The sequence below is a fragment of the Rhinopithecus roxellana genome, chromosome 20 (assembly GCF_007565055.1).
Source record: "Rhinopithecus roxellana isolate Shanxi Qingling chromosome 20, ASM756505v1, whole genome shotgun sequence".
NCBI lineage: Eukaryota > Metazoa > Chordata > Mammalia > Primates > Cercopithecidae > Rhinopithecus > Rhinopithecus roxellana.
In genome coordinates this window covers 30,547,347-30,566,719 of record NC_044568.1, presented here as the reverse complement: position 1 = coordinate 30,566,719, position 19,373 = coordinate 30,547,347, and the positions used below count along the sequence as shown (strand labels likewise).

At 36.7% G+C, this 19,373-nt stretch overlaps 1 protein-coding gene and 1 non-coding gene across 4 annotated transcripts in view; both read right to left on the bottom strand.

Annotated features, from left to right (window-relative positions):
- NETO2 (neuropilin and tolloid like 2) overlaps window positions 1–19,373 on the bottom strand; it is a 62,166-nt gene that overhangs the window by 33,969 nt on the left and 8,824 nt on the right. For 2 of the 3 annotated variants that reach the window (XM_030925700.1, XM_030925698.1), the window contains exons 2-6: window positions 16,377–16,433; window positions 13,620–13,760; window positions 12,719–12,967; window positions 7,271–7,294; window positions 7,038–7,165 (exon numbers count right to left, since the gene is read on the bottom strand). In XM_030925700.1, the coding sequence (XP_030781560.1) occupies window positions 7,038–7,165; window positions 7,271–7,294; window positions 12,719–12,967; window positions 13,620–13,760; window positions 16,377–16,433 (599 nt within the window). Of the gene's footprint in view, window positions 1–7,037; window positions 7,166–7,249; window positions 7,295–12,718; window positions 12,968–13,619; window positions 13,761–16,376; window positions 16,434–19,373 lie in introns of all 3 variants that reach the window. The other variant, XM_030925699.1, reaches the window with a different exon arrangement.
- On the bottom strand, window positions 5,293–5,399 carry LOC115895372. The gene has a single exon (XR_004055574.1). It is a non-coding gene; the product is annotated as a small nucleolar RNA U13 (small nucleolar RNA).

The following is a 19,373-nucleotide window of genomic DNA, read 5'->3' as shown; positions in this document are numbered from 1 at the left end:
CTTTTTAGATGCTATGGAAATTTTTATATAGACAATGATATCTTCAAAAAGATTGATTTCTTCTTTTTCAGTCTGTATGCCTTTTTGTACTGGCTACAACTTCTAGTATAACATTGAATAGGACTTAGCTTGCTACTGATTTTGAAGGGGAAAGAATTCAGGTTTTCACCATTAAGTATGGTATCAGTCGTAGGGTTTTCTGCTTCTTTTTTTTTTTTTTTTCTAAGAGACAGGGTCTTACTATGATGTCCAGGCTGGCCTTGAACTCCTGAGCTCAAGCAATTCTCAATCTCTTGTATCAGCCTCCTTAATAACTGGAACTATGGGTGCTTGCCATTGTGCCTGCTTTAGCTGGTAGGTTTTTGTAGATACCTTTCATCAGGTTATGGAAGTCCCATCTGTTCCTGTTTCTGAGGCTTTTTATCATGAATGGGTGTTGAATTTTAATGAATGGAGACAATCATAGTTTTCTTTAGTCTTTATAGTGAATTACATTGATTTTTTTTTTTTTTTTTTTTTTTTTTTTGAGACGGAGTCTCGCTCTGTCGCCCAGGCTGGAGTGCAGTGGCCGGATCTCAGCTCACTGCAAGCTCCGCCTCCCGGGTTTACGCCATTCTCCTGCCTCAGCCTCCAGAGTAGCTGGGACTACAGGCGCCCGCCACCTCGCCCGGCTAGTTTTTTGTATTTTTTAGTAGAGACGGGGTTTCACCGGGTTAGCCAGGATGGTCTCGATCTCCTGACCTCGTGATCCGCCCGTCTTGGCCTCCCAAAGTGCTGGGATTACAGGCTTGAGCCACCTGCGCCCGGCCATACATTGATTTTTCAAATGTTGAACCAGACTTGCATTCCTGAGATAAACCACACTTTACTATTATGTATTTTTTTATATTGCTGAATTAGATTTGCTAATATTTTATTGAAATTTTTGCATCTATTTTCTTGATGAATACTGATCAATAGTTTCCTTATAATATCTCTTTCTCTGTTGGTATCAGGGTAATGCTTGTCTTACAAAGTAAGTTTAGAAATGTTCTCTGCTCTTTCATTTCCTGGACGATACTAAAGAATTGGCATTATATCTTCCTTGAATGTTTGGTACAATTTGCCAGTGAACCCATCTAGGCCTAGAGTTTTCTTTGTTAGAAGATGTTTATTAATTCATTTTTGAATAAGCATAGGATGATTTGGGTTGTGTATTTCTACTGGGATATGTTTGGGCAGTTGTGTAGCTCAAGGGATTTATCCATCTCATCAAAGTCATCTGATTTTCTGGCATAGAGCTGTTCCAGGTATTTTCTTACTCCTTTTAACATTGGTGGGGTCTGTAGTTATATCCTCTCTTTCATTCCTGATACTGGTAAAATAGTTGAAATTTACCCAGATATTTACCATTCGTTTCCCTTTAGTCATGAAGTTTCAAGATTTTTTTCTAGTATCATGTATTTTATCTAAATAACTTCCTTTATAGCAAGTGCATAGGTGATAAATCCTCTTCGTTTTATCATTCTTGAAAGAAGTTTTGCAGGGTATAAAATTTGGACTTCACAGATCCCCTTACTGCCCATCCCAGCATGTGAAGATTCTGATCCACTACCTTTGGCTTCCATCATTTCTAAAGAGAAAAAATAGTCATTCAAATCACTGCTCCCTTATACAAGATGCATCATTTTTCTCTGGTAGACCTCAAGATCTCAATCTTTGATTTCAAGTAATTTGATTTTGATGTGTGCAGGTATTGCTTTTTTTGTTTATCCTATTTGGTGTTCACTGAGTTCCTTAAATCTCTAGATATATGTCCTTCATCAAGTTTGGGGCTTTTAGCAATTTTTTCTTCAAATATTTATTCTGTGACAATCTCTTCTCCCGATAGGACTTAAACAACACAAATGTTAGGCCCTTTGAAACTGTCCCATGGACAGTTTTCAATCACTTCGTTTTCAATCTTTTTTCCTCTGTACTTCAGATTGGATAATTTCTACTGACTCATCTTCAAGTTCAGTGACTTTCTATTTTCTCCATTTTTCTACTGAGCCCATACAGTGATTATTTGTTAAAAATTCAGATTTTTCTTTTACTTCTAAATTTTTCACTTAAAAAATTATTTTATTTCTCTGCTGAGTCCTATTTTCCTACTCTGAGAGTGTTTACTGCTATCTCATGAAGCATGGTTCTATCATTGCTTTAGAATTTTTGATAATTCTGGCTGGGCATGGTGGCTAACACCTATAATCCTAGCACTTTGGAAGGCTGAGGCAGGAGGATCACTTGAGCTCAGGAGTTTGAGACCAGCCTAGGCAACATTGTGAGACCCCATTTCTACTAAAAATATTTTTTTTAATTAAAAAAAGATCTTTGGATAGTTCTTAATATGTGGGTTAGGGTTGGGATCTATTGATTGCCTTTCATTAAAAATTAACCAGATTTTCCTAGTTCTCTGTAATTTTTCATTGTATCTTGGACATTTTAAATATTATGCTGTGTGACTTGGATCCTGTTAAAAATCCCTGGAGGATGTCGTTTTTTGTTATTTCTTTTGGTTCTGCAGACAACTAAGTTGCATTCAGACCGCAAATTCTGTCTCTATTTGTTTGGATGGTGGTCCCAATGTTCAAAGACTTTGCTGTGCTGGGTAGGCTTGCCCAGCGTGTGACCCACTCAGGGACTTAGAGGTGGTTTATACTGTAACGTGGTTCCTAACACTGCTGCCACGTTTCCCTGGATCTGTTCTACATGCACCTCAGAAGGAAAGTCTGCATTAGTGCTTCCCTGCTCTAGCTCTCTCCTCTCCAAGACTTCCTTCATATTCTCCAGATGACAACATGGTCTCTTGTACCTAGTTCCTCCGGCCAGAAAGACAAGTTTTCCTTAGAATTTTAGTCTCCTAACCTGTTGTGAGTTCTGATTAAGAAAGAAAAAAACAGGGATTCCCTCTATACTCTCCAAACATCACCATTTATACCCTTTACAAATCTACTGACAAATCATTATTTATAATATTCTCTTATGATAGTCTAAAACATTTATTAAAATTTCAAAATATGCAAAAACAGACAAAATATATCTGTGTATCATCCAGCTTCCAACTTCAGTAATTATAACCTAGCCAATCTTATTTTATCTGTCTTTCCTCACTTCTAACTCTTACATACTAGAGACAAATCTCAAGACATTAAATCATTGCATCTGTAAACATTTCTGTATCACTAAAGCCACTTAAAAAATAACCTTTATCCTATTATCAAACCAAACAAATGAATAACTTAATATTAAATACCAGTGTTCAAACTTCTACACGCCTCTTAATGTCATCAGTTCCCTCCATTTACATTTTGTTTGAATCAGTAAGTTCACTTGACTTTTATATCTCTTTTAATCTATAGGTTCTTGTTTTTCCTTTTCCCCCCACTGCCATTTATTAATTAAAGAAACACAGTTTCTCTCCTCTCTTGTTCGGCAGGTCTACTTTCTAGTTGGTTTGTCTCATAATAGTTTTAAAGCCTTGCTGTAGTTGATTTATAACTTTTCCATTTCTAATATTATTTATGTCTTTTTTTTCCTTTTTTTTTTTTGAGACAGAGTGTTGCACTATTGCCCAGGCTGGAGTGCAGTGGCATGAACTCGGCTCACTGCAAGCTCCGCCTCCTGGGTTCACGCCATTCTCCTGCCTCAGCCTCCCGAGTAGCTGGGACTACAGGCACCCACCACCATGCCCAGATAATTTTTTGTACTTTTAGTAGAGATGGGGTTCACCGTGTTAGCTGGGATGGTCTTAATCTCCTGACCTCGTGATCCGTCCGCCACTGCCTCCCAAAGTGCTGGGATTACAGGCATCAGCCACTGTGCCTGGACTATTTATGTCTTTTTTTCCTAGATCAATCTTGGCAGAAGTCTGCCTGTTGTTACCTTTTACAAAGAGCCCATGTCAGGCCTCATTGATTTATTCTTTTTGTATCTTCATTTTTTAAAAAAATTTCTGTTTTATGATTGCCCTTTCTTTGGATTTTTCTTTTAACTTCTGGAGTCTTAACTAAATTTCAGTCTTTTTTCTCAAAGTACGGTTTTAGCTGTACCCCAGTTTTTTTATATGTAGTATTTTCATTAATGCATTTTAAATGTATTCAAATTTTCACACTGATTTCTTCTGTGCCTTTATTACTAAGTGGTATATTATTATATTTCCAAACATATGGAGTTTTAAAGTAATCTTTGGTTGCTGATTCCTGGTTTAATTGCATTTTTGTCACAGGATGCTCTGCATATACGTTCAGACTTCCTTTGTTAGCTGAGCACGTGTATCTATTTTGATAAATGTTTTATGAATGCTAGTAGAGAATGCCTATTCTCTGGATGTTGGGAGCAAGATAGCATGTCCATTAAGCACATACTGTGTTATTTAAATCTTTTGAGCCATATTAACTTTTTGTATGCTTGACCTGTGAATTACTAAGAAGTAAAAAAAAAAATTACCGACTGTGTTGTGGATTTGTCAGTTTTCCTTGACAATCAGCAATCTATGTTTTGTGCATTTTAAGGCTACATTAATATCTGAGATTTATCTAGTGAGAGAGTGACATTATTGATTTCTGTTTTAATAGTTACATCAGCTCTTTTTTGACATTTGTCTGTTCTTTCCTAGTTCTGTATTTTCAAATTTTCCTGTAATTATCCTGTAAACAAGATATATTTGGATTTTAATTGTAGCATTTAATTCATGTATTATTTTGCAGAGAAACACCTTAATTTTGCCCTCATTATTTTTTATTTTTATGGGTATATAATAGATGTATGTATTTATGGGGTGCCTGAGATATCATGATATAGGTATACAGTACATAATAATTACATCAGGATAAATGGGGGATCCATCATCTCAAGTATTTATCATGTGTTACAAATGACCCAATTACGCTCTTAAACTGTACAATAAATTGTTGACTGTAGTCACTCTGTTGTGCTATCAAATACCAGATATTAATTCTATCTAATTATACTTTTGTACTCATTAACCATCCCTGCATCCCCGCCACTGCCTTCATTCTTAAATAACAATGAACACTTTTAACACTATGAAGACATTATTCTATTGTCTCGGGCTTCTATTTTGCTATTGATAATTCTGGTGTCAATCTTAATAGCATCCTTTTGTAGACTATTTTCTCTGTTGTTTAAAAACTTTTCTCCTTGTCTGTGGGGTACAATGTCAGTGTCACTTAAAATTTTTTTTCCTGCTTGGGAGTCACCCTGTGTCATGCTTTTCATCAGTTCTTGAAATTTTCTTTTTTTTCCTTTTCACATCAGATAGGCAATGTGCCGACATGGTAACAAGGCTGCAGGGAGGCGCACATCACGTGTGTGCGTGAACACCTGGGCATCAGGCTTACTTACACACTACAGAGTATCAGTTATGGAAAATCCTAATAAACTGCCACCTCTTCCAGCTATATGCTCTGGGTAATTTCCTCAGATACATCTTTTAATAGCCACACTTTTAACTTATAAACCTCCTATTTGGTTATTTTAAAAATGGACGTGGTCATTTTTCTTTCTCATCTCTGTTTCCTTCTTGGAGGATACGTGAAACACTCAAGTTCTTGGAGATATAAGGAACTCCTTCCTGTTTGTTATGTTGGTGAACTCGTACCCATGGTGGGCTGTGAGCATAGGGGTTTCAGAATCTGGGGGCTGTGAGCTGACCTGCAGCAGTGTTTCATCCATGCCAACCCTGCAGCTTTCTTGGTGACTTTTAGATTTATTTTTGCCAGGTGACTCAAAGGTTTAATGCACCCAGGACCATTTTGTTAGTTTTTGGACTTAGTGACTCCTGGGTTGAGCAGGGAATGTAAATCCATTTCTCAAACCCTAATAAAGGCAGGGTTTCTAAGTATAAAGCTAGGGGGGACCCCAGCCTCACCCCCAACCTCACCCTGAGACTAAACCCAGAAAAACAAGTTTCTTTGTCATCAGCATGTGGCAGTGAAACATTTTTTCTAATCTATGCTTTCATGTGAGTTGCCACCCTTTGAGGGCTCCAGCTTCATGTGAGTCTCATAAAGGCCATGTGAACCCCAGGACTCTTCTTTTCTCAGTATGGGAATTAAAAGGAAGCTCTCAGTATGTCTACCCCTGTGCCGTAACAGGTTATGAAAATCAGCCAGGGGCATCTGTAACATCAATTTCAATTTATTAATTTATAGTTCTGTCTCTTCATTTCTCACCCATAAGCATTACCCTCTTTTTCTCCTTCCTGGAGCTTACACATATGCTTTTAAAAGAATTATTTGTCATATTTTACCCAATGTTTCCACGTGTCTTCTAGCAGATGGGTTTTCAGGTTACTTTATCTATCATATTACCCAATCTTTAAATCTGATTTTCATGATTCTTGAGAGGTATGTTTTCCCACCCTCTCTCCTCTTTTCCCTCTTTTTACATAATACGCATTAAATATAATTTTAACTCTGTTGATATTCCTAGAAGTATAAATTAAATGCAGAAGTAGTCAGTATCCAGACTCAATCTGTCGGAGTTATTTAAAAACATCCTTCCCTGCAGTTCTTTCCAATAAAAGCGCCCCCTGAGTAGCACAGGACAGCAGGGTAAGAACAGACTTGACACATTTGGGTTTCGTTTTTAGATTGCTACGACCAACTCTGTAACTTTTGAGAACACACTTTCACCTCTTGTGGCCTATTTTCCTCCTCATAAAGATGTTAATGAATCTATAATCATGCTGATCAATATGCACACCCACCAATTGGGAACTGACAGGTCTTAAGAATCTTAATCTTTTATAACTGAGAATCTTAATATACATGTAATATTCCTGAATAATTTCAGGAATTCCAGTTTATTTAACTATAATAATGCTGGGATCTTAGTAGGTGCCAATAAAGTAAGCGAAATAAAATACATTTTTAAAAAGTTGCAGTATCAGTTTATGTAGTCAATAAATATTTTCACAAACCAAAATAACATATTTTGCAAATCATGCCATATCATGATGTTCTTCTCTGAAGAGACTCAATACATAATAATACCTTAGCTTTTGGAGTGGCTTTAATGGTCCAGATGCAATCAACGGCTTGGCCTGGTTTTGTTTTCTCCTCTTGTTCTACCTGACTAGAGCGCACTATTCCATCAGCTCCCGAGAGCTCGAACTGACAATCTAGAAGGAATACATGAAAGGTGTTCAAAGGAACCATAAGACTGATAAAAAATGCCAAGAGGAACAAGTGGTAATATACTAAACCTGGAATGGGATTTAAAATACCTCCTAGGTAAGTAAAATCTGGATCTGTAACAGAAAAAAGAAGAAAGTCATTAGTACTGAGATAGTTACTTTAAGCTTTGATGTCTTACATTACATCTAACACTCCATTTCATAGCAAGGTAAGAGAAGCTTTCATTGGTGAAAACGACACATCATTGCTCATTTATGAGCTCACTTACAGGATCGACATTTATTTTATCACATTTATATTTTTGATTCCATAGTGAATAATTTATTTATGCTACTTGAAAACCCACATTAGCTATCAGAGCTCAACAAGTAAACAGAACATCACCCATACAATATAATAGAATATTATTCGGCCTTAAAAAGGAATGAAGTTCCCTTCTCCTGAAGAATGTTAAAATTTGTCTTCTAAACTTTGGCAAGGATGGTGGTGATGCTTGCGTAATACTGTGAATGTACTTAATGCCACTGAATTACACACTTAAAAATGGTTAAACAGAGCTGGGCATGGTGGCTCATGCCTGTAGTCCCAGCAACTTGGGAAGCTGACCTGGGAGGAACTTTTGAGCCCAGGAGATTGAGGCTGCAGTAAGCAGAGATAGCACCATTGCCCTCCAGCCTAGGTGACAAAATGAGTCTTTAAAAAAAAAAAAAAAAGGTTAAAGGGTAAATTTTATTATGGATATTTTATCACAATAAAAATAAATTTTTAGAAATTACAAACACAGGTATCTTTAAACAATTATTTTAAAGTTCAGATAGAACCTGTGTATATACCCAACTGCCAGAATAAAAAAAAATTGCTGGATAGTCTAAAATGTCTCAGATTTCTGGAAAATCTATTTGTTTATTTTTATTTTTTTGAGATGGAGTTTCACACTGTTGCCCAGGCTGGAGTGCAATGGCTCAATCTCTGCTTACTGCAACCTCTGCCTCCTGGGTTCAAGCAATTCTCCTGTCTCAGCCTCCCAAGTAGCTGGGATTACAGGCGCCCACCACCACGCCCAGCTAATTTTTTATATTTTTAGTAGAGACAGGGTTTCACTATGTTGGTCAGGCTGGTCTCAAACTCCTGACCTCGTGATCCGCCTGCCTTGGCCTCCCAAAGTGCTGGGATTACAGGTGTGAGTCACCACACTTGGCCTGGAAAATCTATTTCAATTCACAATTAATTGTGTACAACTAGAGGCTCAATTTCTGTTAAAACTGTTGTCTTTAATTCCAGACACTTCAGGAAGTCATCAAATTACATATTTTGAAAAGTGGAAAAAAATTATTAGCTTATGTAGAATATATTTCAGCAACTGTTCTTTTTTAACTTTATAAACAAAACTCGTCCTTGCTAAAAGAGGACAACAGACGCTTTGGCTCTTTTGCAGAGAAATGTCAAAGAGAAATTTAAATCTTAAACAGCATGGTGGAGGGGAATCACTGGAACTGTCTGGCAAATTAATCAGAACTAGTTCACATGTATTCCAGAAATCTAGGATATTGTCATTATTGTATTAAAATGTCCATAATTATCCCAATTACGTCCAGGAACTAACAACCCATTAAGAGCCTCTGCCTCAGTAAATATCACCAATAGCTTAGAGAATTTCATTAAAAAAATACGAATTTCTCACCATTGTTAATAGGTTTCTTCCAGAATTACCAACTCCTAGACAAAACTTATTTTATTAACATGATTTGAAATAACATCAGACAGAGATATATTTAGCTAATTATGCATTGCCTATTTATTTTGACATGTGTTGGCTTTCTCTTTTAGTGATAAAACTGTGGACTTCTCATCCACATTTTTTTTTAATAAGGCTTTTCTTCAATGTGACCTCATCCACATTATAAAGGTGACATGATAAGAGTAGGAAGTATTGCCTAGTGAATTGCAATCTAGTCCTGGATATGCCACTCTATGAACTAAGAAAATCACTTAATCTCTGACTCAGTTTCCTCATCTGTAAAATATTATATAATCCTCCTGACATTACTGTCATTAGCACAAAATTAAATATAATGTCTATCAAAACTGTGAAGCACTATAAAATGCAAATGAAAGGTGATAAACTCTAGAAATCCTAAGCATTTTGTTATACTTTGTCTATATTTTAACTATAGGCCATTTAAAGTTGCTCTCATGATCTATAACATGAATAGAGGAAAAAGAGCTACTTGACTCCAAAGTAAGTATCTTTACATACGAAGTTGGCTGATTTTGTTTTTAAATATTTAAAAACACTATTCAAATAAGTGTATTCTTTGGATGTCTTTTTCTGTCAAGTAGTCTAAACTTATGTACAGCCATCACCTATTGTAAATGTCTTCATGACACTAATGTTTCAACTACTTTAGTCAGTTGATTTAGTTAATAAAAACAAAACACCTAACCAATTTAATCCAATCAGTCATTTTGATATAAACTATTGGTTCTCAAACTCCTGTGGACTATTTCACAAGGCAGGGCATCCTGTGTATCTTTCTTTTCCCTGCCACTGTGAAAAAACAGCTTACTAGCTACTAGTCTTTTTTTGAGACAGATTCTTGCTCTGTTGCCCAGGCTGGAGTACAGTGGTGTAATCTTGGCTCTCTGCAACCTCCACCTCCCAGGTTCAAGCGATTCTCCTGCCTCAGCCTCCCAAGTGGGTGGGATTACAGACATGCACCACCACACTCAGCTAATTGTATTTTTAGTAGAGATGGGGTTTTGCCATGTTGGCCAGGCTGGTCTCAAACTCCTGACCTCATGTGATCCACCCACCTCAGCCTCTCAAAGTGCTGGGATTACAGGTGTAAGCCACTGCACCCGGCCACTATTACTTTTTAATTGTGGTAAATTATACATAACATAAAATTCATAATGTTGCTCTTTTTTAAGAGATAGGGTATTGCTCTGTCACCCAGGCTGGAGTGCAGTGGTGCGATCATAGCTCACTATAACTTTGAACTTCTGGGCTCAAGCAATCCTCCAGCCTCAGCCTCCCGAGTAGCTGGGATGACAGGTTTGCACCACATGCCTGGCTCCACCATTTTTAAGTTTACAATTCAGTGGCATTAAGCATATTTACAATGTTGTACAACCATCACCATTTTTTTATTTTCAGAATTTTTAATCATCCCAAGCTGAAAGTCTACACCCATTAAACATTAACTCCCCTTCCCCGTTCCCCTACATACTCTGATAACCATTCCACTTTCTGTTTCTATGAATGTTACTACTTTAGATACCTTATATAAATGGAGTCATATTTGTGTTTTTGCTTCTGGCTTATCTCATTTAGCATAATGTTTCAAGGTTCATCCGTGTTGTGGCATGTATTAGAATTTACTCAAATGAATTAACTCATGTCCACACAAAAACCTGCACATGAATAGCAGTTTTATTCATAATTGCTAAAATGTGGAAGCAACCAAGATGTCCTTCAGTAGAATGGATACACAAACCATGGTACATCTAGACAATGAAGTATTATTTGGTGTGAAAAATGAGCTATCAAGCCACAAAAAGACATGGAGGAACCTTATATGCATACTGCTAACTGGAAAAGGCTCCATACTGTATGATTCCAGTTACATGACATTCTGGAAATAACAAGACTAGGGAGATACTGAAGAGAACAGCAATTGCCAATGGTTTGGGGAAAGGAAAGGATGAACAGGCAGAGTACGGGGGACTGTTAGGGCAATGGGACTGTTCTGTATGGTTCTATAAGGGCGGATATATGTCATCATGCATTTGTCAAAACCCACAGAGCACACCCTACCACGAGTGAACCCTAATGTCAACTATAGGCTTTGGGTGATAATGATGTATGGATGTTGGCTCATCATTGGTAACAAATGCACCACTCTCATGCAAGATGCTGATGGAAAGGGAGGCAGGAGGCTTATGGTAACTCTATTTCCTGTGTAATTTTGCTGGGAACCTAAAACTGTTCTAAAAAATAAAGTCTATTAGACAAATTTTACTTTTTGGAAATATCCTTTTGGCATTGAGCAAATAAATACTTGTTTGGCTATGGGGATTATAGAAAAAAATTTAAAAAGAGCAGATATATACTGAAGCAAAGCTTAAAATTTCCTACATGAGTACTGACGGGGAAAAAAAGGTTGTTTATGTTTTTCAGGCAAAAAAGCAGATAATAAAGTTACATGTGTACCATAATCCCAATCTTGTATAACAAACAAAAAAAAACAGATATAGAAAAACACTGGAAGGGATATACACTAAATTGTTAACACTGATTTCATATACAGGGTGGAAGGAAGAATTATGGATATTTTCTTTTGATTTCAATGTTTTAATTTTTTCCAATTAAATTTCTTGCATGAAAAATAAATAAAAGCAAAAAGATCATACAGTTGTTTTACTGTTATTTTTTCATCTCGTTAGTGTGTAAGCTTGGTGAAGACAGGAACAATAACTTGCACATCTCTGTGTTTCTGCATTAGGGATATGTACGTGCCATAATGGACAGGGCTTTACAGTTCTCAGAGTGTTCTCACCTACTGTGAGGCAGGTAACAAGGTGGAGGAGGCTGATGGCACAGTAGCCCCCCAGTATACACACACTGGAATCCCCATAACCTGTGAGTAGTAGGGTGCATATATATATATATATATATGCAGTTTTTAAAAAGAGTAAATATTACAAGGTAAAAGATGCCATTAGGTTAAGGATCTTGAAAAGAGTAGAAAGAGGCTGAGACTGAAGTGATGTAGCCACAGCCCAGGAAGACTGGGGCACCCACTGGAGGCTGGAAGAAGCAAAGACCAGATTCTCCCCCAGGTTCCTAAAGGGAATGAGGCCCTGTTCAATTTTGGACTTCTGGTCTCCCCAAATGCGAGAAAATCAGTTTCTGCTGTTTTAAGTGGCCAAATTTGAGGTAATTAGTTATGGCAGCATCAGTAAACTAATACAGCAGGCATTCCCATTTTACTAATGGCAAATCTCAGGCATAATTCTGTGCTTAATAGTCTCATAGCTATTAGGAGGCAGAGAAAGAATTCAAACCCAGATTTTTGACATCCAAGTGCAGAGCAGTGTTCTTTCTATTGCTCAATATATTCTAGAGTATTTATTCAGTTGAGTGGTTAATTATAACAGCTAAATGAGAAAAATAATACAAAACAATTTTTGTGGAAATTCTGAAAACAAGACAATTTGTTGAATTATTTTTAAACTGTATTTATTTTAAAATATATTTTAAATGTTAGCCTGAGCATGTGCTATAAGACACAAAAATATCTAAGAAAATGTGGCACCATCTCTGATATGCTTCAAATTTCAAGTGATACGTTTCTATGTCCAATTTCTATTAACTTCTTATTTGTTCATGGACTAATTTCCCTTTGACTTTGCTAATTTATTTAAAATCTTGACTTGATTAACTTGACCAAATTAATCACTTTTCTAACCTTAAGATTCTAAAATCAGAGTTAGAGTGAGATGCCCAACCACTTAAAAGATAACTTATTCTTTACCTGGAATAAATGAGTATTTTGCTCGAAATCCCAGTCCTTCAAGCTCTTCATCAGAACTAAACTTAATCCACATGAATCTCCCTGTTGATCTAATTAATGGAGGGCTTTTCACACCACAGTAACGATCTATAAGAGGAGAGAAACCAAATGGCCCATCTCGAACTTCCAAGTGATCAAACCGACACTCAAATGATGGTTCTATATAATAATGTTCATCAAAGGTCAACTCTATTCTTTGACGTGGAGCAGCTAGAAAATAAGAGTAAGCAGATCAGGGCAACACAAACAAGAAAAAATATAAATGTATTGACACAAATGAGAAAAGCAGAACAACTGTTCTGCTAACTGCTTCATAGACAAAGGTCTTAGTGAGAATTGCTATACAAGTCATGATAACTGTTGTATCTTACAATAAAAATAATGCTACTCTGTAGAAGTATAGTAATCTTTTCCTTTGGCATATGCTATCTATTAAATTAAATATTTTTGAGTGATTCAAACTGAAGAGTCAAGAAGCTAATACTTACTTAGTTCAAGATACAATGTAGCACAATACACAGAAAAATAAACAGAAGAAATGAAAGGAACTCACTTATGTGGACATAAATTTGAATTAAGTCTTATAAGGGATGCCAGTAAGTTTAAGTTTCTTATCAAAGAAGTTTTTCATATATACTAATGTACCTAGTTGAATTATACTTTGGGAGATTCAAACTTTCCCGAACATTTCTGCTAGTATCTTGTAAATGTATTCGATATGTAGAAATACTTATCATTACATAGTTTAATTCAAATACATGTTTAAATCTCATTCAAACTGGTTTACATAGGTCATTTTACCAACATATTTAGTTTTACAATAAAGTAAAAATTAATCCAATAAAATAAATTGGTCAAATACCTTCCAAAATGTAGATACACTCCTTGTTTGGTGGATATGAGTCAGGATAATTTGGTGAAGCGAAATGACCTCCATTGCTGGTTCGAACCCAAATGCCACACTGGGTTGCAGGAATGTGCTTGATTCCAATATTTTGTCCATCTTAGGGAAAAACGGCATTAAAAACACTCGTTACAGCAAAAGAGAATCATTTTTCTCTTTCCCCCACCACTTTCCAAACAACTGCTGACTCTATGCTACATATATAAAATTTTGTAAGAACCACTGTCAAATTTAGCACAATAAATTGAGTATAGAAGTGAAAGAGAGGGAGGGAAAACTTGCTGGGAGAGGACAAGTTTGCCATGTAAAATAACAGGGAAATAAAGGGCTTATATGCACTTAACAAAGGGCAAAACCGTATGGGGGAACCTGCTAAGTCAGTAAGATGCAATACAATTCAGTTCTAACCTAAAAATCGAGGTATCCCAGGAACTGATCTCTGATATGGGGCCCTCATACTTACTTTAACACAACAGTGAAAGAAGATTCAAAGGTTACAGAGGGATTTTAGTTGAAGATTGAAGACTAAACACATGCACTTAGCTCTGCTCCTTCCTCCAACTCCACTTAAACAACAATAAAAGGATTTTTAAAAGGATATAAACACTTAAATACAGAGGGGTAGATATAGCAGTAACAACTGGCTGTACCAGGAAGTTGGGTGGGGGGGTGCTGAGTGAAACTGGGCTTTTTAGAAACACAAGGCTAGTTAAAAGTTCGTTTAGAGTGAGTTGGATTTTCAGTACCCTTTCCTCCTGCACAAATCTAGCAGCTCTACAACCACATCAGAACACTAAAGGTGATTTCTTTGGAGAAGGTAAAACAGGGTTACTGGACTAGAGGACACCAGGCACAGCTGAGGAGGAAAATAGGGAGACGAGTGAATGTTAGCATATGTCCCAGCCTTCATTTCCTGCTGAACTCCCACAAAGGCCTCCTGATTAGATATTGAGCCTTTAAGCAGGAAAAGAAAAGATTCTTCTCTGTGAATCGAAACAGCCCCTAGGAAAGGCTTGATGCAGATGCAGGAGTTCCCCAATGTCAGATCTGTCAACAGTAAGAGCCAGTAACTAATTCTTGCCCACACCTGCAGACAGTTAACGATCAGTTTCTAGTGTCCCTCATAAAATATGAGCCCTCAAGGATCACCAGACATTGGAGGAAAATCACTAATATAAATAAATAATTAATTAATAAAAAAAAAAAACTGGAGAAAAGCAACTCTGAAGAGATAAAGACTTGCAAGAAAAATATTTAAAAACCGCCACCACCACAAAATAATCATTTAATATCCTGAGAAAGAAAAGCAAGTAAATCCACAAGACAAAAACAAAGTGTACAAACAGAATATTATATTCAGAAAACAGAACCAAAAAAAGCTTCCAAAGACAGAAGAAATGAAAAAATCAGCAGAATGTTTAGAGCAGAGTTCAGCAAACTATGACCCTGTTCCAAACATGACCTGGAGCCTGCTGTAAATAAAGTTTTACTGGAATATACCCATGCCCATCATTTGTGTGCTTTTGTTCCAGGACAGAAGAGTCAAGGAATTCGAAGAGTTGCTTCAGAGACTGTAGGGCCTACAGTGCCTTAAATACTTACGATCTGATCCTTTACAGAAAAAGTGTTCTAACTCATGGTTTAGAGGTAAAGTTGAGGAAGTCTCAGAGAATGTGGAGCAAAAAGATGGAAAGCAGAAGAGCTAGAAACAAAAACCAAGAGGGCCATAACCAAGTAAAATAATAGAATTCCTGAAAAGGCAGAAGAGAGAAAATGGAGGAAAGGGAATTTAAAAAAGTAAAACAGAAAAAAAAAAAAGAAAAGAAAACTTCCTAAAGACAAAATTCAGCTGAATGAGTGACTTAATGCAAATCCTGAATACTGAGTTAACCGGAATTATGACAGAACTGTGTTGAGAAGGGTGGTACAAATGCAAGGTACAAGAACACTCATATATGGATGGAGTGGACAGTAGGTGCGTGAAAGCGCTAAATTCTTATCTTCCACGGTGAAAAATCATTATCTAATTTCTAAAACTGAAATAACCAAGAAGTAGCAATACAGCATGTTATTTAGAGAAAGGAAGGGAAATTGGACCAAAAGAATCAGCTAAGAGTGATTATTTCCATGGAGCAGGAAGTTAAGTAGGGCAAGATGGGAAACTGATTTTTGCTAATTAACTTTTTAGGAATGCTGTGATTTTCATCATGTGTATGTATTACTTAGATGAAAATAAAAAACAAGGTTACACTGGAAATGTACTAAATTCAGACATAAAAACCTGGCTCAAAAAAAAACAGTCACACTAGCTAATCATCAATCATAAATCCAGACAAAAGAACAGGACCAAAGGACTTTGAATAAGATATTAATTGAAGTGTTTCATTTGTTTAAATTAGAAAAAGGGACTTTTATTTTTGCTTAGTGATAAAATATAAATCTCATTCAATTTTTGGACACAATACACAGTATGCTAGGAGCTACTAGTGATGTCAATTTTTAAAATTTATCAGGGCAAGACTTTATGCTGACAATTTACTCTAGTTAACTGCAGCTAAACCCAGTTAAATTGAGGCTGATGGGTTGACAGAAAGCCTTAGGTCACTGGAACACCCCAAAGGGATGATGGAAATAGTACCCAAAAGTTGCAATCCTTTCAAATAAGCCATTCCATTGTGTTAAACATGCAGTAAGTCACCAATGTAAGTACTTTACCTTGGGTTTTTTGGGCCACAGCAATCCCTTCCACTACCAGTACTGTTATTAACAACACTAGAGAAATAACAGAGAAGAAAAGTTATGAAATTGAATCTATACTACATTTTACTAAATCAATAAAGAAAATCAGATGACAAAAAAAGATTAACTAAAATCACTATTTATTAGTAAAATTCACTATCAAGATCTTTAAGCATTAAATGTTATGCTCTGATTTGCTACCTAACCCTTAAGATAACCCAAGAAAAGACAAGTGGTTTTGTACTCATTTATACAAGCATTTAATAATACATGGCATTTAAAGCATTTCAACTTAACAGCTTTAAAAAAAAAAAAGTTAGTTTTTGCAACAGACCTTGCTCATCCTAACTATTCCTCTATTTACTGTAGTCCATTTCAAAGTTTACATGCAGTATAGCTGGCTCTGCAATGTGCTATGGCAGTGAAAGTTCAATTAGATTGTATCTGCTTTCTGAGAACATTCATAATCAAGACAGAAGTAAGGGGGCAGCAGTCTCCTAGAAATCAATTCAAACTGTCTTATCATCTTGCAGTACTATGCTGTGCTCTGTGCTACAAAGGCTAGCCGTATTTAACACTGAAGCTTTTTTCCATGTTGAACATTTCTGAGACCCAATCAACAACATATTGAATTGTTTTGTGTATGTGGTTTGAAGATTTAAAGACACATTTTTATGGGTGGTACACTCTCCCTTTCAATGGAAACCACACTGGCAGTCTGTCCTGAACTACTGCTGGAGTTATTCATTCAGTGAATAGGCACTTACAGAGTATCCACTGAAGAGTGGGCACCAAAGATGCACAGGTGTGGAGAGACAAATAGAGCAAAATGGTTAAGAGTGTGGATTTAAGGAGTTTCATGAATCTAGGCTAGGGTTCAAGTTTTGCCTTCTACCAACTGTGAGGCCTTTTCAGCTCAGTTTACTTATTTGTAAAATGCAGATGACGTATAAACAGGTCAACCTCATTGGTGGCTGTGAAGATTAAATGAGAGAATGTGTATAGTACTTTCATGTGCCAGGCATTCTGCTAAATAAATGATGGAGATTAGGACAAACCAGCATCCACAAGGAATCAATGTATTGTTGAATCTACAATACAAGGTGAAACGGAGTTTAACAGGAGATATGCAGAAGGCATAACGGAAGCAGAGGGTCCATTCTGCTGGGGGTTAAGGGAAATAGAATGAGGAAAACTCCCAAAAAAGAAGGCATACTGTGGTTGGACCTTATAATACTTGAGCCCAGGAGAAGGATAAAGAAACAGCTTAAATAAGAACATGGGGGGCAGGGTGCGGTGGCTCATGCCTGCAAATCCCAACACCTTAGGAGGCTGAAGCAAGAGGACTGCTCCAGCCCAGGAGTTCCAGAGGCCCTGTCGCTATGAAAAAAAAAAAAAAAAAAAAAAAAAAAAAAATCAGCCAGGCACGGTGGCACGTGCCTATACTCCCAGCCACTTGGGAGGCTGAGGCAGGAGGATCACTAGTGTCCAGAAGTTAGAGGCTGCAGTGAGCCATGATTGTGCCACCGTACTACTGCCTGGGTGAACGTGTGAGACCATGCCTCTAGAATAAAACTAAACTAAAATAAATAAAATAAAATAAAATAAAATAAAATAAAATAAAATAAAAACATGGAGGCATGAGCTCTAACCTACAGCAGGTTTTGGGGAACTCTGAGTAATACAGTGTGGTTGGCAAGTGGAAGGCTACAGCGGTATAGTAGGTTAGAGAAAAGTTGGGTGAGATCTGATTGTAACAAGTTTTGAATGGCATGCTAAAAAGTTTGGACTTCTAACTATAATGAGAAGCCCTTGTAGGTTTTTAAACAAGTGTATGGCGTTATCACTTCTGTGTTTTAGACCAATAATCCTAATGGTTGTGTGGAGTCTACACTTTTAATGAGAAGAGAGAAGACCATTGGGAAGGAAAGGTGATCATGTTTGCATTACCATCTTTGAAGCAGAGTGGTGGCAGTAGAAAGGGAAAGGAGGAGAAACTAATGACATGGTTCAGATGTACAGTCAAGTGCAACTTACAGGACGAGAGGGGTGAGGGAAGTGGAGGCAGGAGTCTGCTAATGCAAGTGGCTAGTAGACAGTTACCACTGTTCACTGAATAGCATGTACTGGGTGTCTACTACCAAAGTCACCAACGTAGAAATGGTTAAGAGGTAGCTCTTGTTATTCAGTTCACATCTTCAAATCTAATTATTTGACCTCTTCATCCTTGGTTTCTGACATCTTTGCTGACCTCTGTGTCTCCTCTGTCTTTTCTCAATAACATTAATTTCCCCCTTCCCTTTCTTTGACGGTAGAGTTGAAGATCTCACATTATGCTGAGATCTTTAACTCTTCACATCTGTACACTAGATCTGATTAGAAGAATGGAGTTGTGAAACATTTTTTTAAAACAGAAGATTTATGATCAAAAAGAAAAGTCAGGTAATGGTATTTGATAATTCAGCAAATAACCCAACCATTTGTATCAATTTATCTCAGTAGAAGACACTATCTCCCCATATCATTCAGATCATATGCCATTGGTCAATATTTTGTGCTCAGTATACCGTTCCTCCTTAATCACAGGTGTAACTATTTACCAGTTTGACATTTACAAATCTATCTATAAGCAAATAACCACACAAAGCCAGCAGACAGGCCAAAAAACTGAAGGCAAGACAGCAATGGCAACTATGGCAAAGGGATGAACTGTGCCTGCACAATTATGGTATACAATGACCAATAAAAATGTGCCTGTATAAAATAACTGCTTTATGAAATTTGCACAGAATACACAAGTAAGATAGAACAATCATACTGAAAATAAAGTTGCAAGGCCAAATAGCCTATTATATTCTTTTCCACTTTATTTAGAGGGCTGCGCAGTTTTCTTTTTTCTCGAGTAATTACTAGCTATTCACAACTCAATCGACCAAATGAGCTGAGCCACTAAATATAAAAACGACATATAAA